General features: G+C 47.0%; 2 protein-coding genes across 3 annotated transcripts; both read left to right on the top strand.

The window, feature by feature from the left end:
* Positions 1–1,268: 1,268 nt before the first annotated feature.
* LOC143406889 (glutathione S-transferase theta-3) lies at positions 1,269–7,162 on the top strand. Its single transcript, XM_076865896.1, has 5 exons — positions 1,269–1,529; positions 3,128–3,215; positions 5,443–5,593; positions 6,172–6,348; positions 6,654–7,162. Exons 1-5 carry the CDS (start codon positions 1,418–1,420, stop codon positions 6,846–6,848), a joined length of 723 nt encoding a protein of 240 aa, XP_076722011.1. The 5' UTR covers positions 1,269–1,417; the 3' UTR covers positions 6,849–7,162.
* Positions 7,163–9,411: 2,249 nt separating this feature from the next.
* LOC143406965 (D-dopachrome decarboxylase) lies at positions 9,412–11,467 on the top strand. 2 transcript variants are annotated; one of them, XM_076866097.1, is made up of 3 exons: positions 9,412–9,610; positions 9,944–10,119; positions 10,604–11,065. In XM_076866097.1, the coding sequence occupies exons 1-3, from the start codon at positions 9,503–9,505 to the stop codon at positions 10,626–10,628; spliced, it is 309 nt and encodes a 102-aa protein (XP_076722212.1). In that variant the 5' UTR covers positions 9,412–9,502; the 3' UTR covers positions 10,629–11,065. The 2 variants fall into 2 exon arrangements, with proteins under 2 accessions (XP_076722212.1, XP_076722127.1); XM_076866012.1 differs by lacking the exon at positions 10,604–11,065 and adding an exon at positions 11,214–11,467 and having other exon boundaries at positions 9,415–9,610.
* The last annotated feature ends 4,983 nt before the right edge of the window (positions 11,468–16,450 follow it).

Genomic DNA, 16,450 nt, shown 5'->3' on the forward strand with positions numbered 1-16,450 from the left:
GCAGGGAGATTGGATGTTGCAATAATTAGGGCCAAAGGCGATTTGTGAAGAATTGGCAGGCAGTGAGAGGCAGAGAAGAGTGGAGAACTGGCTCCTTTCAGTTTGGAGAAGGCTGTAGCACTAATATCTTAAGAAGACTTTCCTGGTCCCTGATGGGGGGATTGAGATAAGGGAGAAATAAATGTTTCTTAAATGGGGACTATTTGGAACCAGGAAGACAAAGATCTTCTTAAGCTTCCCAATAACTTATCCTCTTGCCAAGAGACATTCTCCTACTCTTGGATTTGGGATCGGGGTCTTCACATCTTGGAAGACTCCCAAGGGAAATGGTAGTGCCATAATCATAGGCCTTAGGAGCTCCAGAACTGCAGTTGGAACTGGGCATGGTAGTGCACACCTGTAGCTTCAGCTATCCAGGAGGCTGAGGCCGTTTGGTCTCAAGTTTAAATCAGTCTGGGCAGCACAGAGCCTGTCTCAAATTTTTAAAATAAGAAAAAAGGGCTGGGGATGTAGCTCAGCGGAGGGAACCATGGTTTAGCATGGGTGAGGACTCAGATTCAATTCCCAGTACCAAAACCAAAACCAAGACAAAACAAAAACATGCAATTGGAGGAACTTGGCCTTGCAAAAGGGGTGGGGAAGTTCTGTACAATCCCAGGCACACCCGCTGACCTCTGGTTAGGCCTCACAGGGCTCTAGCTTCTTGGGGAGAGATTAGCGGGAGTGTAATGAAGACCACCCTAGGGACTGGAGAGGAATAATTCATTCCTTCACAAAGTGTAGGGCTGGCCTCAGTAGAGAGCAAACAGCGCCCCCCCCCCCCCCATTCTCCCCAGTCTCCATTCTGAGAGCTAGGCCCAGGCACGGGTGGGGAGGCTGCTGCACATCCGTTCTTTCTCTTTTTGGACCCCAAGCCACTCCTCTTCAGGAGGGTGGAGGGAGGAGGCTTGGGCTGACAGCAGACAGCACAATCTTTCCATCCTAAATTCACTGAGAGTTTGTGTTGGAAGTGTCCAAGGTAAGTCTGTGATCACCTCTCTCTCTGCTCCATCTGACAAAGATGGATTTTGAGTCCAGGGATGGTATCTGACCTGGCAGCGAGACCCGAGGTGGTCAGTACCTAGACCCGCCTGTCTGAGCCCTCTCCAACTGGGAAGAAATCTTTCAGCCCAGATTCTCTGAGGGGGGAGGAGGGGCAAGACAGTGGGGACGCCACTGATTGGCCCTAAATTTCTTGAGCCATCCAATGAGAGGGGAGGGCGTGGTCGGGCCAGGTTCCCAGTTGGTCGAGCTCTGTGGAGTAGGTGTTCAGCCATTCCTGCCCAAAGTTCCGGTTGCGGCTCCTGTCCTCGGCCTCTTGGCCAGACCCGTAGATCTGCACGCCCGCTTCCCCAGCCGACCCACTGCAGACCTCGCCATGGGCCTGGAACTCTATCTGGACCTGATGTCCCAGCCCTGCCGCGCTGTCTACATCTTCGCCAAGAAGAATGGCATCCCCTTCCAGCTGCGCACCGTGGAACTGCTCAAAGGTGGGCTGGGTAGGCAGGCTGGGAGTATGGGCGGGGTGTGCAGGCGGTTCTCTCCCTGTAGGCGTCGCTTCGTGGTCAGGTGTACAAACTAGAGGGAAGCCCAGCCTCTCCAGTGTGGAAGCCTTTGCATCAGTTGTCAATTGTGTATTTTTAAGAACCCTAATCTTTGCCTAGTGAATACAAGACATTCTTCAAAACATAGAATAAAAGGGAGAAAGCAGTCCTTGGATAGAAGAGGCAAGTGGAGAAAGGGCCAGACTATCCTCACCTCTAGGATTGGAGAAAAAGATCGAAATACCTCTTCATTTCCAAGATGAAGTTGTCCCCATCTGTTGTGTTTCTGCATCCTCCGGCAGGAGATGGCCCCCACTTGGAGGTCTTCTCTTCGCTCCTATCTACCCCATCTAGTTCTCTTCTACTTTCATGTCTTCCTTGCCATTCTTCGGCTTTTTTTTTTTTTTCCTTGCTAATGACTTGCTCCTGTCCCTGGTGGTTTCCACCCACTGGCAGGGCTCTGAGAGCTCTGAAGAGCCCTGTGGCAGGGCAGTAGGGAAGGCCAGCACTCTTACCTTAGAAGCAGTGTTGCTGGTCTGACTGACCTGGAAAAACAGCTGCAGCAGAATCTAGTAAAGGAGGCAAGAGGTAACCAGCCCAGATGAAGGCCCCTGCTCAGCTGAGCCCTCCCATTGGCCCTGTGTGAGCCAACTGCTATGGGACATACTGTGGGTACAGGTAGTTTCTGGAGGTAGAGTGCGCAGGGAAATGTGTCCATTCAGTGTAAGGAAAAAGACGCCCATAGGTAAGTCTATGATCAGCTGAAGGCTGGCTTGGTGGAGGCCCCCGGACTCCATACATACTAATTGGGCACTTAATGTACCCTCCAGCATTAGCCTGGGCTTGGATATAGGGTCTGTGGAAGTGATTCAGACTTGGGAGCCCATTTTTTTAAATATTTTTTATTGTAGATGGACACAATACCTTTATTTAGCTTATTTATTTTTATATGGTTCTGAGGATCAAACCCAGGCATAAATATGAGGCAAGCATTCTACCACTGAGCTACAACCCCAGCTTGGGAACCCATCTTGAGAAGGGAGTTTTGAGGGTTTGGCACGGGAAAGAAAGAAGTGCTGAGCTGTTAAAGGCTAAGTGGCTGAATGGGGTCCGTGTTCCTGGATGGACAGACGGGAATAAGAGTGGCTGAAGCTCTGGGATTGTGAACAGGTCACCCAGCCTGGTTTGAAGGGCTTGATCCCCCTCCTTTCCCCCAGGGTAGGAAGAGAAATCAGAAGGGAAAAAGTAGAGCTCAGAGAGGGGACTGGAGTGCCTGACATGGATGGAGCTGGCTGAGGTGTCAGGTGGATTATGCTTCTAGAATATCACCCTCTCCTCGGGCCCAAGTTGAAATTCTGCTTGGCCCAGGCTCCATTTGTGTGGGCACAGGGAAGGTGGAGTGATATATGATCCAGAGACAAGCACAGTGTTCACCTCTTCCTCTATGCTCCCAAAAGCTGGTACCTGAATTTAGAGGTGGGGGCAGCCAGAGACTTCAGAAGACTTGGAGTTCTCCACATTTACCTCATTGGTCTCTCCTGCAGGTCAGCACTACACTGATTCCTTTGGTCAGGTGAACCCCCTGAGGAAGGTGCCAGCCCTAAAGGACGGGGACTTCACATTGGCTGAAAGGTAATAGATCCCTGGCCTGTGGCCAAGCCTGTGGGGCCACTCAGTCAAGCCTGTCTATGTTCACTGTTAATGGCTGGGACCACAGCTTGTGTGTCCCAAATTCCCTTGGAGCTGCAGGGTATAGCGTGGGCAGAAGCAGAGAGAGGTATTCAGGGGTATCCAGGGCTAGGAGGGGCTGTTGAACTTATGGAACACCTGTTTGCCCCTGTATGGTACAGATAAGAAAACGGATGGGAGAGGGCAGGGATTTCCACAAGGTTGTAGGCCAAGACTGCTTTCAGGCCTCTTCCCTGCTAATCCATGCCTCAGAAAGAAGGAGAATGCTAAATGTGGAATAGTGGCAGCACTGGGTATCTCAAAGCAATCACTGCTTCCATATATCCTCCTCGGGGTGAGTGATGTTTCCCTGGGAGATTAAGGAAATACCCAGTGAGCTCAGTGGCTATTTACCAAGCACCCATCAGCATCAGGCACCATCCAGGCCCTGGCCTTGAACAGAGGACATGTCTAAGCCCTATGGTGCTCACATTCTAGAGGAAACTGACAATCATGATATAAACAAGTGGGGGTTCTGTGGAGGAAATAGGTGAAGGTGCAGTTTTGAGTGGGTGGTCAAGGGAAGAACTGCTGAGGGGGTGGCATTTGAGCAGGAACTTGTAGCCTCAGATGCAAGGTATGTAGAGAGAGTGTTCTGGTTGGAGGGAAGAGCAAGGGAGAAAATCATTAGGGTGGGACCTTGCTTGGGGTGCAGCCTAAACAGCAGGGATTCAATATGGCTGTGGTGAGAAGGGCAGAGCAGGAAAGGGGAGGGCAGGGAGGGAAAACTTGGGCTTTTCCCGTAGGTGAATGGGACCATTGGAGGGTTTGAGCAGGGGTGTGCCAAGACCTGCTCTGTTAATTTAGAAATTGGTGAGGGACTTTAGTTGAGGGATTAAGAAAAATACACAACATTTAGACAGAAAGGCAGGATCAGGTGGAAAACTGAACTCTGAACTCTTGACTGAGAATAGTGACCTAGAGCTGGCTTCACATTTTTTTTTTTTTTTTTTTTTTTTTGTACTGGGGATTGAACTCAGGGGCATTTGACCACTGAGCCACATCCCCAGCCCTATTTCATATTTTATTTAGAGACAAGGTCTCACTGAGTTGCTTAGTATCTCGCTTTTGCTGAGGCTGGATTTGAACTTGCCTCCTCCTGCCTAAACCTCCTGAGCCACTGGGCTTACAGGTGGTAACTCTGTACTTTTGCACAGAGGAATGTTAACCCTGTACAGGGAAATCCCACTGCAAGTGCACCACAACCATGAGGTAATCTGACACCTTAATTCACATCACCACTCCCTACAGAGGAGAGCTATGTTTCCTCTTGTATGTGAAATGATCTCCCTGCCTAGGGTGTGAAGTCTACCAAGGAAATACAGGAATAAGGTGCTAAGCCCCAGGTCAACATGGTGGTGGTACACCATGGGGAATGATTGACTCTAAGTTCTCTTCAGAGTCAAATAACTGCATGATCTCTAGAAAGGCTGGACATGAGTGGGAAAGATGGGGAGCCAAGGTCAGCCCAAAGGGTTGGTGACTGAATGGTGGTGGTATCCTTTACCAAGGTCACAGAGTATCTTCTTGTTGGAGCTAGATTCATGCTCACAGCCACTTGGCTGCATAGCCTGGGGCTCAGGCACAGTCCAACACCCAGAGAGGCACAATGAGCTCTGGGGGTCAGGTTGCACACACCAGCACAGTAGGGAAACTGATGAGAGGAGGTGAGGAAGAGTTTCCTGGATGAAGGGGCTAAAAACTTTGAGCAGGTAGGGAGAGGGTGAGACCAGGTGGCAAGTAATGTCCTCATGTCACCTAGGAGAATTCTCCCAGTCTCAGGAGAATCGGGAGGGGCGGTACCCTTGCTGGCTCTGTCCATCCTTTGGATATGGTGGGGAATAGTATTCAAGTTGCTCTAATCCCTCAAGACTCACTGGATACCCTTTCCTCCTGGAAGTCTTCTCTGAGTCCCTAGCTCCTTCCAAAATTCATGGCATTTTATTTCTCATTTGGCATCCTTTGTTCAGATGATGAGATGGCCCAGTGTAGAGCTGTGTGACCCTGGGCAGTCACTTGACTTCTCTAAGCCTCTCATTCCTGCTCTGCATAATGTGGATAGTGAAAATGCCCCCACTAAATGGCTGAAGAGTGACCAAGGCATGTCCTCACCCCTGCAATATTCCCATAGTGTGGCCATCCTCTTGTATCTGAGTCGCAAGTACAAGGCCCCTGATCACTGGTACCCCCAAGACCTGCAGGCCAGAGCCCGGGTGGATGAGTACCTGTCCTGGCAACACACCACCCTGCGGAGTTGCTGCACCAGGGCCATGTGGCAGAAGGTGAGTCATGGGAGACAAGGACACCTCTCAGAATGTTTAGGTGATAGTGCTATTTAGAATCTCCACTCACAATTGAAGAGAGATCAGCAGAGTAAATGAAAAGGATCAGAGAGCAAGAAGAGGAGGGAAAGGGAAATAATGGGGAAAGATATCGGACAAATTATTATATCTTGTGTATGAATGAACTTGTAACAATGAATTCCTCAATTATGTATATTTATAATGCATCAATAAAAATGTGAAAACTTTCATTCACATACAAGACCTTAGAACACCAAATTTTGGAATACCAGAGACTGCCAGTCACAGTGTTGATGAACATGGACTAACTATGTCCTAGGGTGTTCATACGTATATACTACTTGAGAATTCTGGAGTTAGAGGTGGGGGGGATTTGGCCAGATGAATGTTGCACTCGGGAGGGCTCTGTGTTGAGGAGCCATGTAAAGTTTTATGGAGGAACATCTTGGGGAGGAAAAAAAATAAACTGTGGGACTGGTATTGAATGGATTAAGGGCAGGAAAAATTTGGGGCATTAAGTGAAGCCTGACCTTCTCTCTGCCTGCGGGCCCACCCAGATATTGTTCCCTGTGTTCCTGGGCCAGCCAGTGCCTCCTGAGACACTGGCAGCCACTTTGGCTGAGCTGGATAGATGCCTGCAGCTGCTTGAGGACAAGTTCCTGCGAAACCAGGCCTTCCTTACTGGGTCCCATATCTCTGTGGCTGACTTGGTGGCCATCACAGAGCTGATGCATGTGAGTTCCATGGGGTAGGGTGAGTTGTGAGAATTCCTGTGGGGAGCTAATGTCTCCACTTATATTTCCGACCCTGGAGGAATCACTTCACCCTCTAAGCATCAATCTCCTCATCTGTAAAATGAATCTTCATAAGCCCTCACTGCAGGGATGTTGGGGGACTTCCCATTGTGCCCTGGGAGGGGGACCCCCAATTTCTCACACACGGTGAAGGAGGGAAAATTCAATCTGAGAGCCCTAAAGCAGGTCATGCTGCCTTGTGCTTGGTTATACACAGCCCCCTACCCACTTTCTCCTCCCCATAGCCTGTCAGTGCTGGCTGCCAAGTCTTTGAATGCCGACCCAAGTTGGCTGCATGGCGCCAGCGGGTGGAGTCTGCAGTAGGAGAGGACCTCTTCCAGGAAGCCCATGCTGTTATCCTGAAGGCCAAGGACATTCCTCCAGCAGACCCTGCCTTGAAGGAGAAACTGAGGCAGTCATTGAAGGGTTTGTTGCAGTGAGTGAGTGGCCCTGGCCAGTAAAATTACTAAGGGAAATGCTGGGTTGTCAGAATAAAGAGATGAAGCTGCTTGTTTCCTTTGCTGTAAGCAGGACATGTCCACACAGTCTGTTCACAGTTCTGTCCAAGTATCAGGTTTGTATTCCTTTTGTGTCTCCATGCCACTTTTATTAGGCTTCTACCTGACCTTTGGAGAGAGCTTTAGTAAACACATAAATGGCCTTATCCCTCTTCTTTGGAAACTTTCCATGTATCCCCACTTCCTTGAAGTTAAAGTATAAGTCATTGCACATGGCATTAAAGATCTTGCTCCTACCCCTACAAGCCTCCCTGCCTCCTAACTGCATTCATTTCAGATCCCTGTCCTAGTCCTACCTTGGCCTCCTATCTTTGGCTCATGCTGTTCCCTCCTCACCTTCTCTGCCAGATACTACTCCTGTTCTTTGGCATTTGGCACCATGTTGCTTCTCCAGGGAGACATCCCTCACCTCCCCATCCCCAGGGAAGAACAGCTGACTTTATGGGATCCTCAGCTCCAATGTTTCCCTCCTTCAGTCCTGGCAGGGAGCAAGCTCCATGGCCCCTGGGCTTAGCACATGTCATGGATGTCGGGTGACCCTGTGCAGAAGTCTGATCTGGAATGGCCTTGGTCTACTAAGTCTCTCTCCCTCTGTAGGAGACAGGCAGGGTACAAGGCTGTTTCATGAACCTCTTTCCAGAGAGGGCAGTCCCTGGTTAGGAAAGCACTGTTTCTGGCCCCAATAGCCTTGTTCCCCCATACCTATTCCTGATCCCAATCACTGTTTTCTCTGTGCCCAACTCTAGGTCCCAAACTTACCACGGTTTAAGTCTGCGTCACAGCCTGCTTGTTCTTGTAACACAGACCCTCTGATATCTGAGTCATTGTACAAATAAACTGCTAACAGAATTAGCAGGGTAATGACAATCTCTTAGCCCACATGTCTTCCTACGAAGACCACTTTGATATGCACTCTTAGAATTTCTTATGTGTGATTGAACAGATTGTCTTGTTTTAAACAACTTTTGCCACCACTTGCACAAGAGGCAACAAAGGAGGAGATGCCCTTGCCCAAGGGTCTTTCAGTCTCAAATGCACCTGCACTTGCCACTACAGGGTCTTGATTTAACATCTGAGCAGCCATCTTAAATATTAACCACCATCTTATAAGTTTCGCTTTCCTGTATTTCCTCTTACCCGAACTCCCCCCACCCCCATTATTGACCTACCACGTGATACCATAACTCTAAGCCAATCCCAGAAGGACACTATCCCTTGACTCTGGAACTGCTCTTGGTGCCATTGACCTAAGCCATGCTATTCCCCATCTACCTAGCTCTGATGCAGTCTATCCCTTAGGGCCATAACTACAATCCAAACCCCTACCCCACAAAAGCTGAACACCCAACTATCTCGGGCGCCTCTCTCCACTATATAGAGGGATGGCCTTTATTTGTCAGCTTTGACAAACCTTTGTGTGGATATCTACCTTGTCTCTGTCCTTCATTTCTCGCTCTCTTGCCTCTTGCTTGCTCACTTTCCTTTCAGTTACTGGGATTCCGAACGAGAACGGCAAATTCCCATATTGAAGGTGAATTCTTTGACTATGAAATGGTGGCAAATCGTTTAAAAACAAAACCAAAAGTTAAACCTGTGTGGCAATGGTTATTAGGGTCGAGTGAACCTATAAAGGCCCCTACAGACCTGTTTGTATTGGGAATATTCAGACCTGCACATTAGTGAAGCCAGAATTAGACATGCATAGATAGGTAAATCAAGTGAGGTCAGATCAAGGAGGCCAATTTTGAGTGAGTCCGGGAAGTTGGACTCACAGTCCCCTGAAGAATTGAAATGTTAATTCCTTCAGAGCCCTTCCTCTGCCCTCATCAAGAACTTGCCCCTGCCTCCAGCCTGTTGCCAGTGTAACCTGTCCCAGGAATTGCCCCTCCCTACAGGGAGCCACAGGTTATTAATTAATGTGTCCTTGGCTGCTTCATCCTGCCCTTCTCCCTTCAGCCCAACTGTTTCCCACTTTTTGGCCATCCCACCAGCATTCCTGGGCCTAGTCACCCATGCAGGAAGAAGAAGGAGAAGAGGGCAGGAGAACAGAGGAAGTCTAAGACATAAAAAGGGCAGAACACCTCACCTATTAGGATACCAGCTATGGCCCCACTTTTCCCTCCGGGAAAAAGTCTATGTTACCCCTTCTTAAAATAAACCCTGCTTTATATGCTTCTGTGAGGAAGCAGAATTTGTCACTGATAACCAGCAGTATCATCATAAGCATGGATTAGGAATAGTTTAGCGCAACAACTCAAAGTCAGGAAATGGAAAATCACGACAGGCCACCGCGCCCCGCCCTCCAGGAGTGGGCAGGCCGAGAGTGGCCAGCCTCCAGTCCGAGGTGGGATTACACCTAACTTACTGGGAGGTAGAACTACCGGAAATTTGGTGCCCAGCTAACGTGACTGAAGGGATGGGGTGGAACTCTGGAAGCCAATCGGAGAGCACTGGCTCTGCCCAGCCAATGAGGAGCTTGGTTACTGCGGCGCTCCGCCCCCTCTCCGTATTCAGCTACTGGAAACTGGAGCAGGACTCTGCGTTCTTCGCTGTAGTCCTTCGCGCTGTCCACCGAAATGCCGTTCATTGAGCTGGACACCAACTTGCCTGCCAACCGCGTGCCTGCTGGGCTGGAGAAGAGGCTCTGCGCGGCCACCGCCGCTATCCTGGGCAAACCCGAAGACGTGAGCTAGGGTCGGGTTTCCCTGGGAGCTTGGGAGCCAGGGGTCGGGCCCAGTCCATTCTCTGCCTCTCCACAGGGACCTCCCCCTCATACACCAATCTTCTCCCTTGGGACTTTTATAGGCCGGCCAACCTTTGACCTTTTGTGCCCCTGACGAACCCGCAGCCCTCTTTCCCCGGTCTGCCCTTGTCGCATGTTCCCTGCCTGACCTCCGAGGGCCCATCCCGGTGTCTTGACCCCTCAGACCCTTTGCGTCCTGGCTGTCACGCGGTCGCATGCCTAACGCCAGCCCCACCGGCCCTACACTCAGGTGAAACTTTTGTATCCCTCGCAGCGTGTGAGCGTTACTGTGCGACCGGGTCTGACCATGGCACTGGGCGGAACCACAGAGCCCTGTGTCCAGCTGGTGGTCTCCTCTATTGGCGTCGTGGGGACTGCAGAGGATAACCGTGGCCACAGCTCCCAGTTCTTTGAGTTCCTCACTAAGGAGCTGGCCTTGGACCAGGACCGGTGCGTAGCAGTAGTGAGGATCCCTTTGGTACTGATGTGCAACCAGAAATAGCGATCTTGTTTCAGGATCCTATCCGAGATTAAGGGAAAAAATTTTGGCCTAGATGTCTAGGCCCAGTTCTGGGTCCCTCACAGATGGGGGACCCAAGAAAAACTAGAAATGAACCATCTCTACTTTCTAGCCTCCTCTTCTGTGAGCAGAGAGAGGAAGGTTAAATGACCTCTCTTCCCCCAAACCTGGAACACTGTGTTAAGGTTAAGATTTCCTGCTGAGTGAAAAATATTCCCGAGCCAAGCCTATGTCTGTGAGGAACATAGGCTTGAGAAACTTAAATGGCATGAGAAACTTAAAAGGACCTTCCAAATGAAGCCCTTGTTGACTCAGGGAGGCTGGTGAGGAACAGCTGCTCCTGGTGGGTGTTCAGATTCTTAGACTAGGGAGAGAGAATAACTCTAACAATAAATTATGCATTAATGCCTACAGTGTGCCAGGAACTCAACACACATGATCCCATTTGATCTGTACAAGCCCTAGTGAAGATCTGCCATCCCATGAGACAGATGACTGCATTTTGCTGACTTGGCAGATGGGGAAACTGAGGCTGTCACCTGCTGCCAACCACCCATCCCCTGCCAACCTGTCTCCATCCCTGATGCTCTTCACCAAGAATTTTCTGTTATCTCTGTGAAAAGGGCACATTCAGTTATTCTACAGACTTCATGGTCACCCTGTGCCTGACCCTGAGTCAGGCTTTGAGAAAAGAGAAGTGCCTGATGCCTTGAGCATACCCCATGCAGCCTGCATTTAGGAGGGAAGACTGTCCCTCTGAGCCCACAGACTGGCAGACTCAAATGAGCACATAGCATACCCACTGAGGCCATGGTATTGTGTCTCTCTTGGGTGGGCCATGCTGATGTGCAGCCATCATCTTGTACTTGATAGTCCCATTATCCTGTTTGGGACCAGGAGAAGATCATTAACTTGGATGAGCAGGCTGGTAAATAATTCATGGGCTGATGAGGGAGCACCTGGTAAGTGTCTTACAAAGTGAATTTTTTTGAAGGAGCTGACATCCTTTCTCTGTTTCCCAAAGGATAATTATCCGCTTTTGCCCCTTGGAACCCTGGCAGATTGGAAAGAAAGGGACCGTCATGACATTTTTATGATTGGCACAAAGGATCCAGGGCATCTGTGAGTTGGCTGCCCCTTCCAGAGTATACTCTTGGCAGAGTCAAGGCCTGGTGGGTGTCACCTTTGGGAACCCTTGTGCAGATTTGTCTATGACCTCATAGTTTTTTTCTCCCATATTCTCTTGCCAAATAAACAAGGAGCTCTTCAGCATTCAAACATGAGTTCTTTACTTCCCTACTCCACTCCCCAGCATCCTGGTCCACTATGGACAGAGGGTAGGTTTATAAAGAGGGGACCCTAGGAAACATGGATGTGGGATGTTTCCTATTTTCAGGGCTGCTGTTTGATATATTTACAGTGCTAAAATATGTGGGTGGGTCACCCAGCCTGGAGGTTCTGCTCTGTACACCCATGTGCAGAGGGTGGGACCATGGGGGAATCTGTTCTGGCCTGGAACTTTCTGTACTCTGCTGATATCCTGAGAATCCTGACCTCAGTCTGGGTTGACCTGGACCCTTAGTTGTCTTTAGTTTGCGGTACTAGCCAAAAGAACAGGGTTAGCTTATTTCAGGGAACTTCCTTGGACCTCAATTTGCACCTTGATTCTTGCTGAGAATTCTCTGGAGCCGTTCACTTCATATAACCTAAGCCAAACATGGGACATACAACGTCCACCAGCATGCCAGCTGTATAAATGCAATGTCTGCAAGTATAAACTGGATGAATGTCATCCCTGTTCCCCATCTAAATACCAGATCATGACTTTATGTTTCAGAGTGTATACAGGTTGAGTGAGAGGAGTACAAAGGAAGTCTCCAACTCTAGCTTTCCAGTATTCCATGCAGAATTTACAATTCATGACCCTTAGATACTAGTTAGCACAGTTGGAGGTCCGATGATTTATTTTTAGTGCATCAATGAATTAACAAATTCAAATTTTCATTTTCTGGGGCTGGGGATGTGGCTCAAGCGGTAGTGCGCTCGCCTGGCATGCGTGCGGCCCAGGTTCCATCCTTAGCACCACATACAAAGATGTGTCCGCTGAAAACTGAAAAATAAATATTGAAATTCTCTTTCTCTCTCTCTCTTTCTCAAAACAAATTTCATTTGCTTTGCAGTCTACATAGTTAATAAATTGAGTTTCCAATGCATATGCCTTTTCCTGCTGTGTTTGTATTTGACCACTTCTGAGGCTTCTCATTAAAAGCTAGACCTTGCGGGCTGGGGTTGTGGCTCAGTGGTAGAGCACTTGCCTAGCATGTGTGAGGCCCTGGGTTCAATTCTCAGTACCACATATCAATAAATTAAAAAAAAAAAAAAAAAGTCCATTGACAACTTAAAAAAATATATTAAAAAAAAAAAAAAAAAAAAGATAGGCCTTGGAGTTCCCTTGCTTGGCTTGTATCAAGTATTTTTGTACACCTTCCTTCTGCCCAGTAGTTTCACAGGTTGGAGCTCTGAGTTGCAGATGATTCCCTCAGCCTTATCAAAAAGATCTGATTCTCAACGTGGCCTGCAAAGATAAATCAGAACAGCAAGAGTAGAACTCAGGGAGAAAACTGGAGTGCCATCCAGAAGACTGGATGGAGCTGACTTGGATGATAGGTAGATTAAAACTCCTGGGAATCACCTCTCCCCAGGTCCAAGTTGACATTCTGCTTGGCCCAGGCTCCAAGGGAATAGGCACAAGGCAGATGGGGTCAGTGTCTATGATCCAGGTACCAGCACAGTACCCTCCTCTTCCCTAATCCTTCCCTCTACCCCAGAAAGGTGGTACTTGAATTTAGGGATGGGGACAGAGAACTTAAAAGGCTCAGAGTTCTCCTCCCCACCACCTTACTGGTCTTTCCTGCTGACTAGCACTACACTGATTCCTCTGCCCAGATGAAGCCTTGAAGGATGGAACTTCACATTGGCCATGAGATAATGGAACCCTGGCCTGCAGCCAAACCTTGTGAGGATAATCATCCATCTTTGTTGCTCTGGACAGTTTGAATCATGGCTTATGTGTCCCAAGTACCTGTGCCAGCCCCAGGGTGGAAAATTGACTGAAGAGGCAAAGATGTCAGTTGGGAGAGGCTATTTAAGTTATGGCATCTCCTATACCATCCTCTATTGTGCATATGAGGAAGGTGAAGCAGGCAGAAGGGAGGAACTTGCACAAGGTTTAGGACCCACCTTGCTTGCAGGCCCCTTTCCTACCAACCCAGGCCTCAGAAGGAAGTAGAATGCTAAGTGTGAAGCAGCACAACTGCATTAGACATCTACAAGTGACCACTTCTCCCACAAATCCCGGGAGGAAGGGCTGGTTCCCTCGGGAGAACCCAGTGAGCTTGGTGGCTATGCTGAGCACTCACTGAGGCCAAGCCATGTGGCAGGTGAGTCATGAGGGATGAGGACACCTCACAAGATGTTTAAGTGATGGTGCTTTCTATTTAAAAAAGACTGGGTGTGGTGGTATACACCTGTAATCCCGGTGACTCAGGAGGCAGGCAGGAGGATTGCATGTTCAGGGCCAGCCTCAGCCACTTAGTGAGGGTCTAAGCAACTTAGTGAGACCCTGTCTCAAGAAATAAAAAGGACTGGAGATTTGGTTCAATATCCAGTATAAACAAATTTAAAATAAAACTTCCATTCAGATATGAGACCTTAAAAACACCATATTTGGGAATGCCAAAGACTGCCAAATCTAACCCAACTTGTGGCCCAGAAACCAAGGCACAGAGCAAATCAAGTAGAGATTCCTGCAATGTGCCTTAATTCCTGAGCTACCAATAGTTAGTCCTATTCCCTTTCACATACTGCCTGGAAATATTGCCTTTTGAGGCTAGGAAAAAAATACAAGCTACACACATAATTCCCCAATGGGGAAATACTAAAAAAAAGAATCAAACTAGGAGGACATAAGGAGATATTCGATTAATGTTTGTTAGATTTTTAGGGTATGGAAGGACTTTCTAAGCCTAGGTACAATTTAAGAACAAATAAAATTCTGGTAGACTTTATAGTCAATGAAATTGTAAGAAAAAAAAGGTTAAATGGAAAACACTACTACTAATGTTATTAAAGTTATGTTAGAAATAAGTAATCTTTAACATGCTCTTAGAAACTCATCACAAAAATATGAAATTTGGAAAAATAAGGGGCTCAGAATAGCCAAAGCAATCCTTAGCAAGAAGGGTGAAGCAGGAGCCATCACAATACCAGATCTTAAACTGTGCTACAGAGCCATAATAACAAAAATGGCATGGTTTTGGCATCAAAATAGACATGAAGACCAATGGTACAGAATAGAAGACACAGAGACAAACCCACATAAAAACAGTTATATTAGACAAAAAGTGCCAAAAACACACATTGGAGAAAAGATAGCCTACTCAACAAATGGTGCTGGGAAAACTGGAAATCCATATTAGCAAAATGAAATTAAACCTCTATCTCTCACCCTGCATAAAAATCAACTCAAAGTGTATCAAAGACTTAGGCACTAGAACAGAGACCCTGTGCCTAATTGAAGAAAGAGTAGGCCCAAATCTTCACCATGTCAGCTTAGGACCTGACTTCCTTAACAAGACTTTTAAAGCACAAGAAGTAAAATGAAGAATTAATAAATTCAAACTAAAAAGCTTCTTCACAGCAAAGGAAACAAGAGTGTAACATTAAAGCATTACATATGTGTGCTGCTGCTGAATTTTCCAGGTAAACCAAACCCATCCAGAAGATAGTCTTCTTTAGATATTCCATCAAGGGTGTGCAAAGGTCATGGTAGGCACTCACAGGGAAGATCTTTAATATTATTTGTTTGAGCCCTTTAAAGAGTGTGAAGAGAGAGCCTACAGAATGGGAGAAAATCTTTGCCACCTGCTCCTCAGATAGAGCGTTAATATCCAGGATATACAAAGAACTCAAAAAACTTAACACCAAACCAAACAAAACAACGAACAATCAATAAATGGGCAAAGGAACTAAACACTTTTTCAAAAGAAGAACTATGAAAGGTCAACAAGTATATGAAAAAATGTTCAAATCTATTTAGCAACTAGATAAATGCAAATTAAAACCACAATGATATTTCATCTAACTCTAGTTAGAATAGCAATTATCAAGAATATAAATAGCAATAAATGTTGGTGAGGATGTGGGGAAAAGGGCACATTCATCCATTGTTGGTGGGACTGAAAACTGGTGCAGCCACTCTGGAAAGCAGTATGGAGACTTGGAGACTAGAGACGCCTCAAAAATCTCAGAGTGGAACCACCATTTCACCCAGTTATCTTATTTCTCAGTATATATCCAAATGATTTTAAATCAGCATGCTGCAGGGACACAAATATATCAATGTTTACAGCAGCACAATTCATAGGAGCTAAGCTATGATGACTTTCAACAGATGAACTGATAAAGAAAATGTGGTATATATACACAATTAGGTATTATTTGGCCATAAAGAATAATTTTATGACATTTGGTGGTAAATGGGTGGATCAGGAGACTATCATGCCAAGTGAAAGAAGCCAATCCCCCCAAACCAAAAGTCAAACATTTTCTCTGATATGTGGAAGCTAACCCACAATAAGTTGGGAGGGGATGGAGAATAGAAGTTCAGTGGAGTAGACAAGAGGAGTGAATGGAACAGAGGGGAATGTGTAAAGGAAAGACAGTGAAATGCATCTGACATAACTTTCCTATGTACATATATGAATATACCACAGTGACTCTCACCATCGTGTACATCCACAAGAAATTAATTTTAAAAAATAATTATGGGTAAATAATAGAAAAATCAATGAGGGAAAGGGAGTAGGGGTAGAGGAGGGAAGGGAAAGGAAAGGTACTGGGGACTGACTGAATTAGAACAAAAAATATTCCATGTTTTTATAATTATGTCAAAATTAATTCTATCATGTATAACTAAAAAGAACTAATAAAAAAAGAAAATACATGCATTAAAACTTAAAAAGGGACAACAAAAAATTGGAGAAACATAGGCCAAGGAATACAGTAAGGGTTTGCTTGAAGAGGAAATTGGCCATAAATAGATGCAAACAGGTTTACCCTCAGTCACCAGCAAGTAAGTACCCATGAGTCCAAGATGCACATACCACTTTTACCATGTGCATATATTTTTGAAATCCATATTTTTAGCATATCCTTAGTTCAAGGCACATTGTGGGCCCTGTGTGTATGAGGGAACATGAC

Source organism: Callospermophilus lateralis, chromosome 1 (assembly GCF_048772815.1).
Source record: "Callospermophilus lateralis isolate mCalLat2 chromosome 1, mCalLat2.hap1, whole genome shotgun sequence".
In the NCBI taxonomy this organism is placed as follows: Eukaryota; Metazoa; Chordata; class Mammalia; order Rodentia; family Sciuridae; genus Callospermophilus; species Callospermophilus lateralis.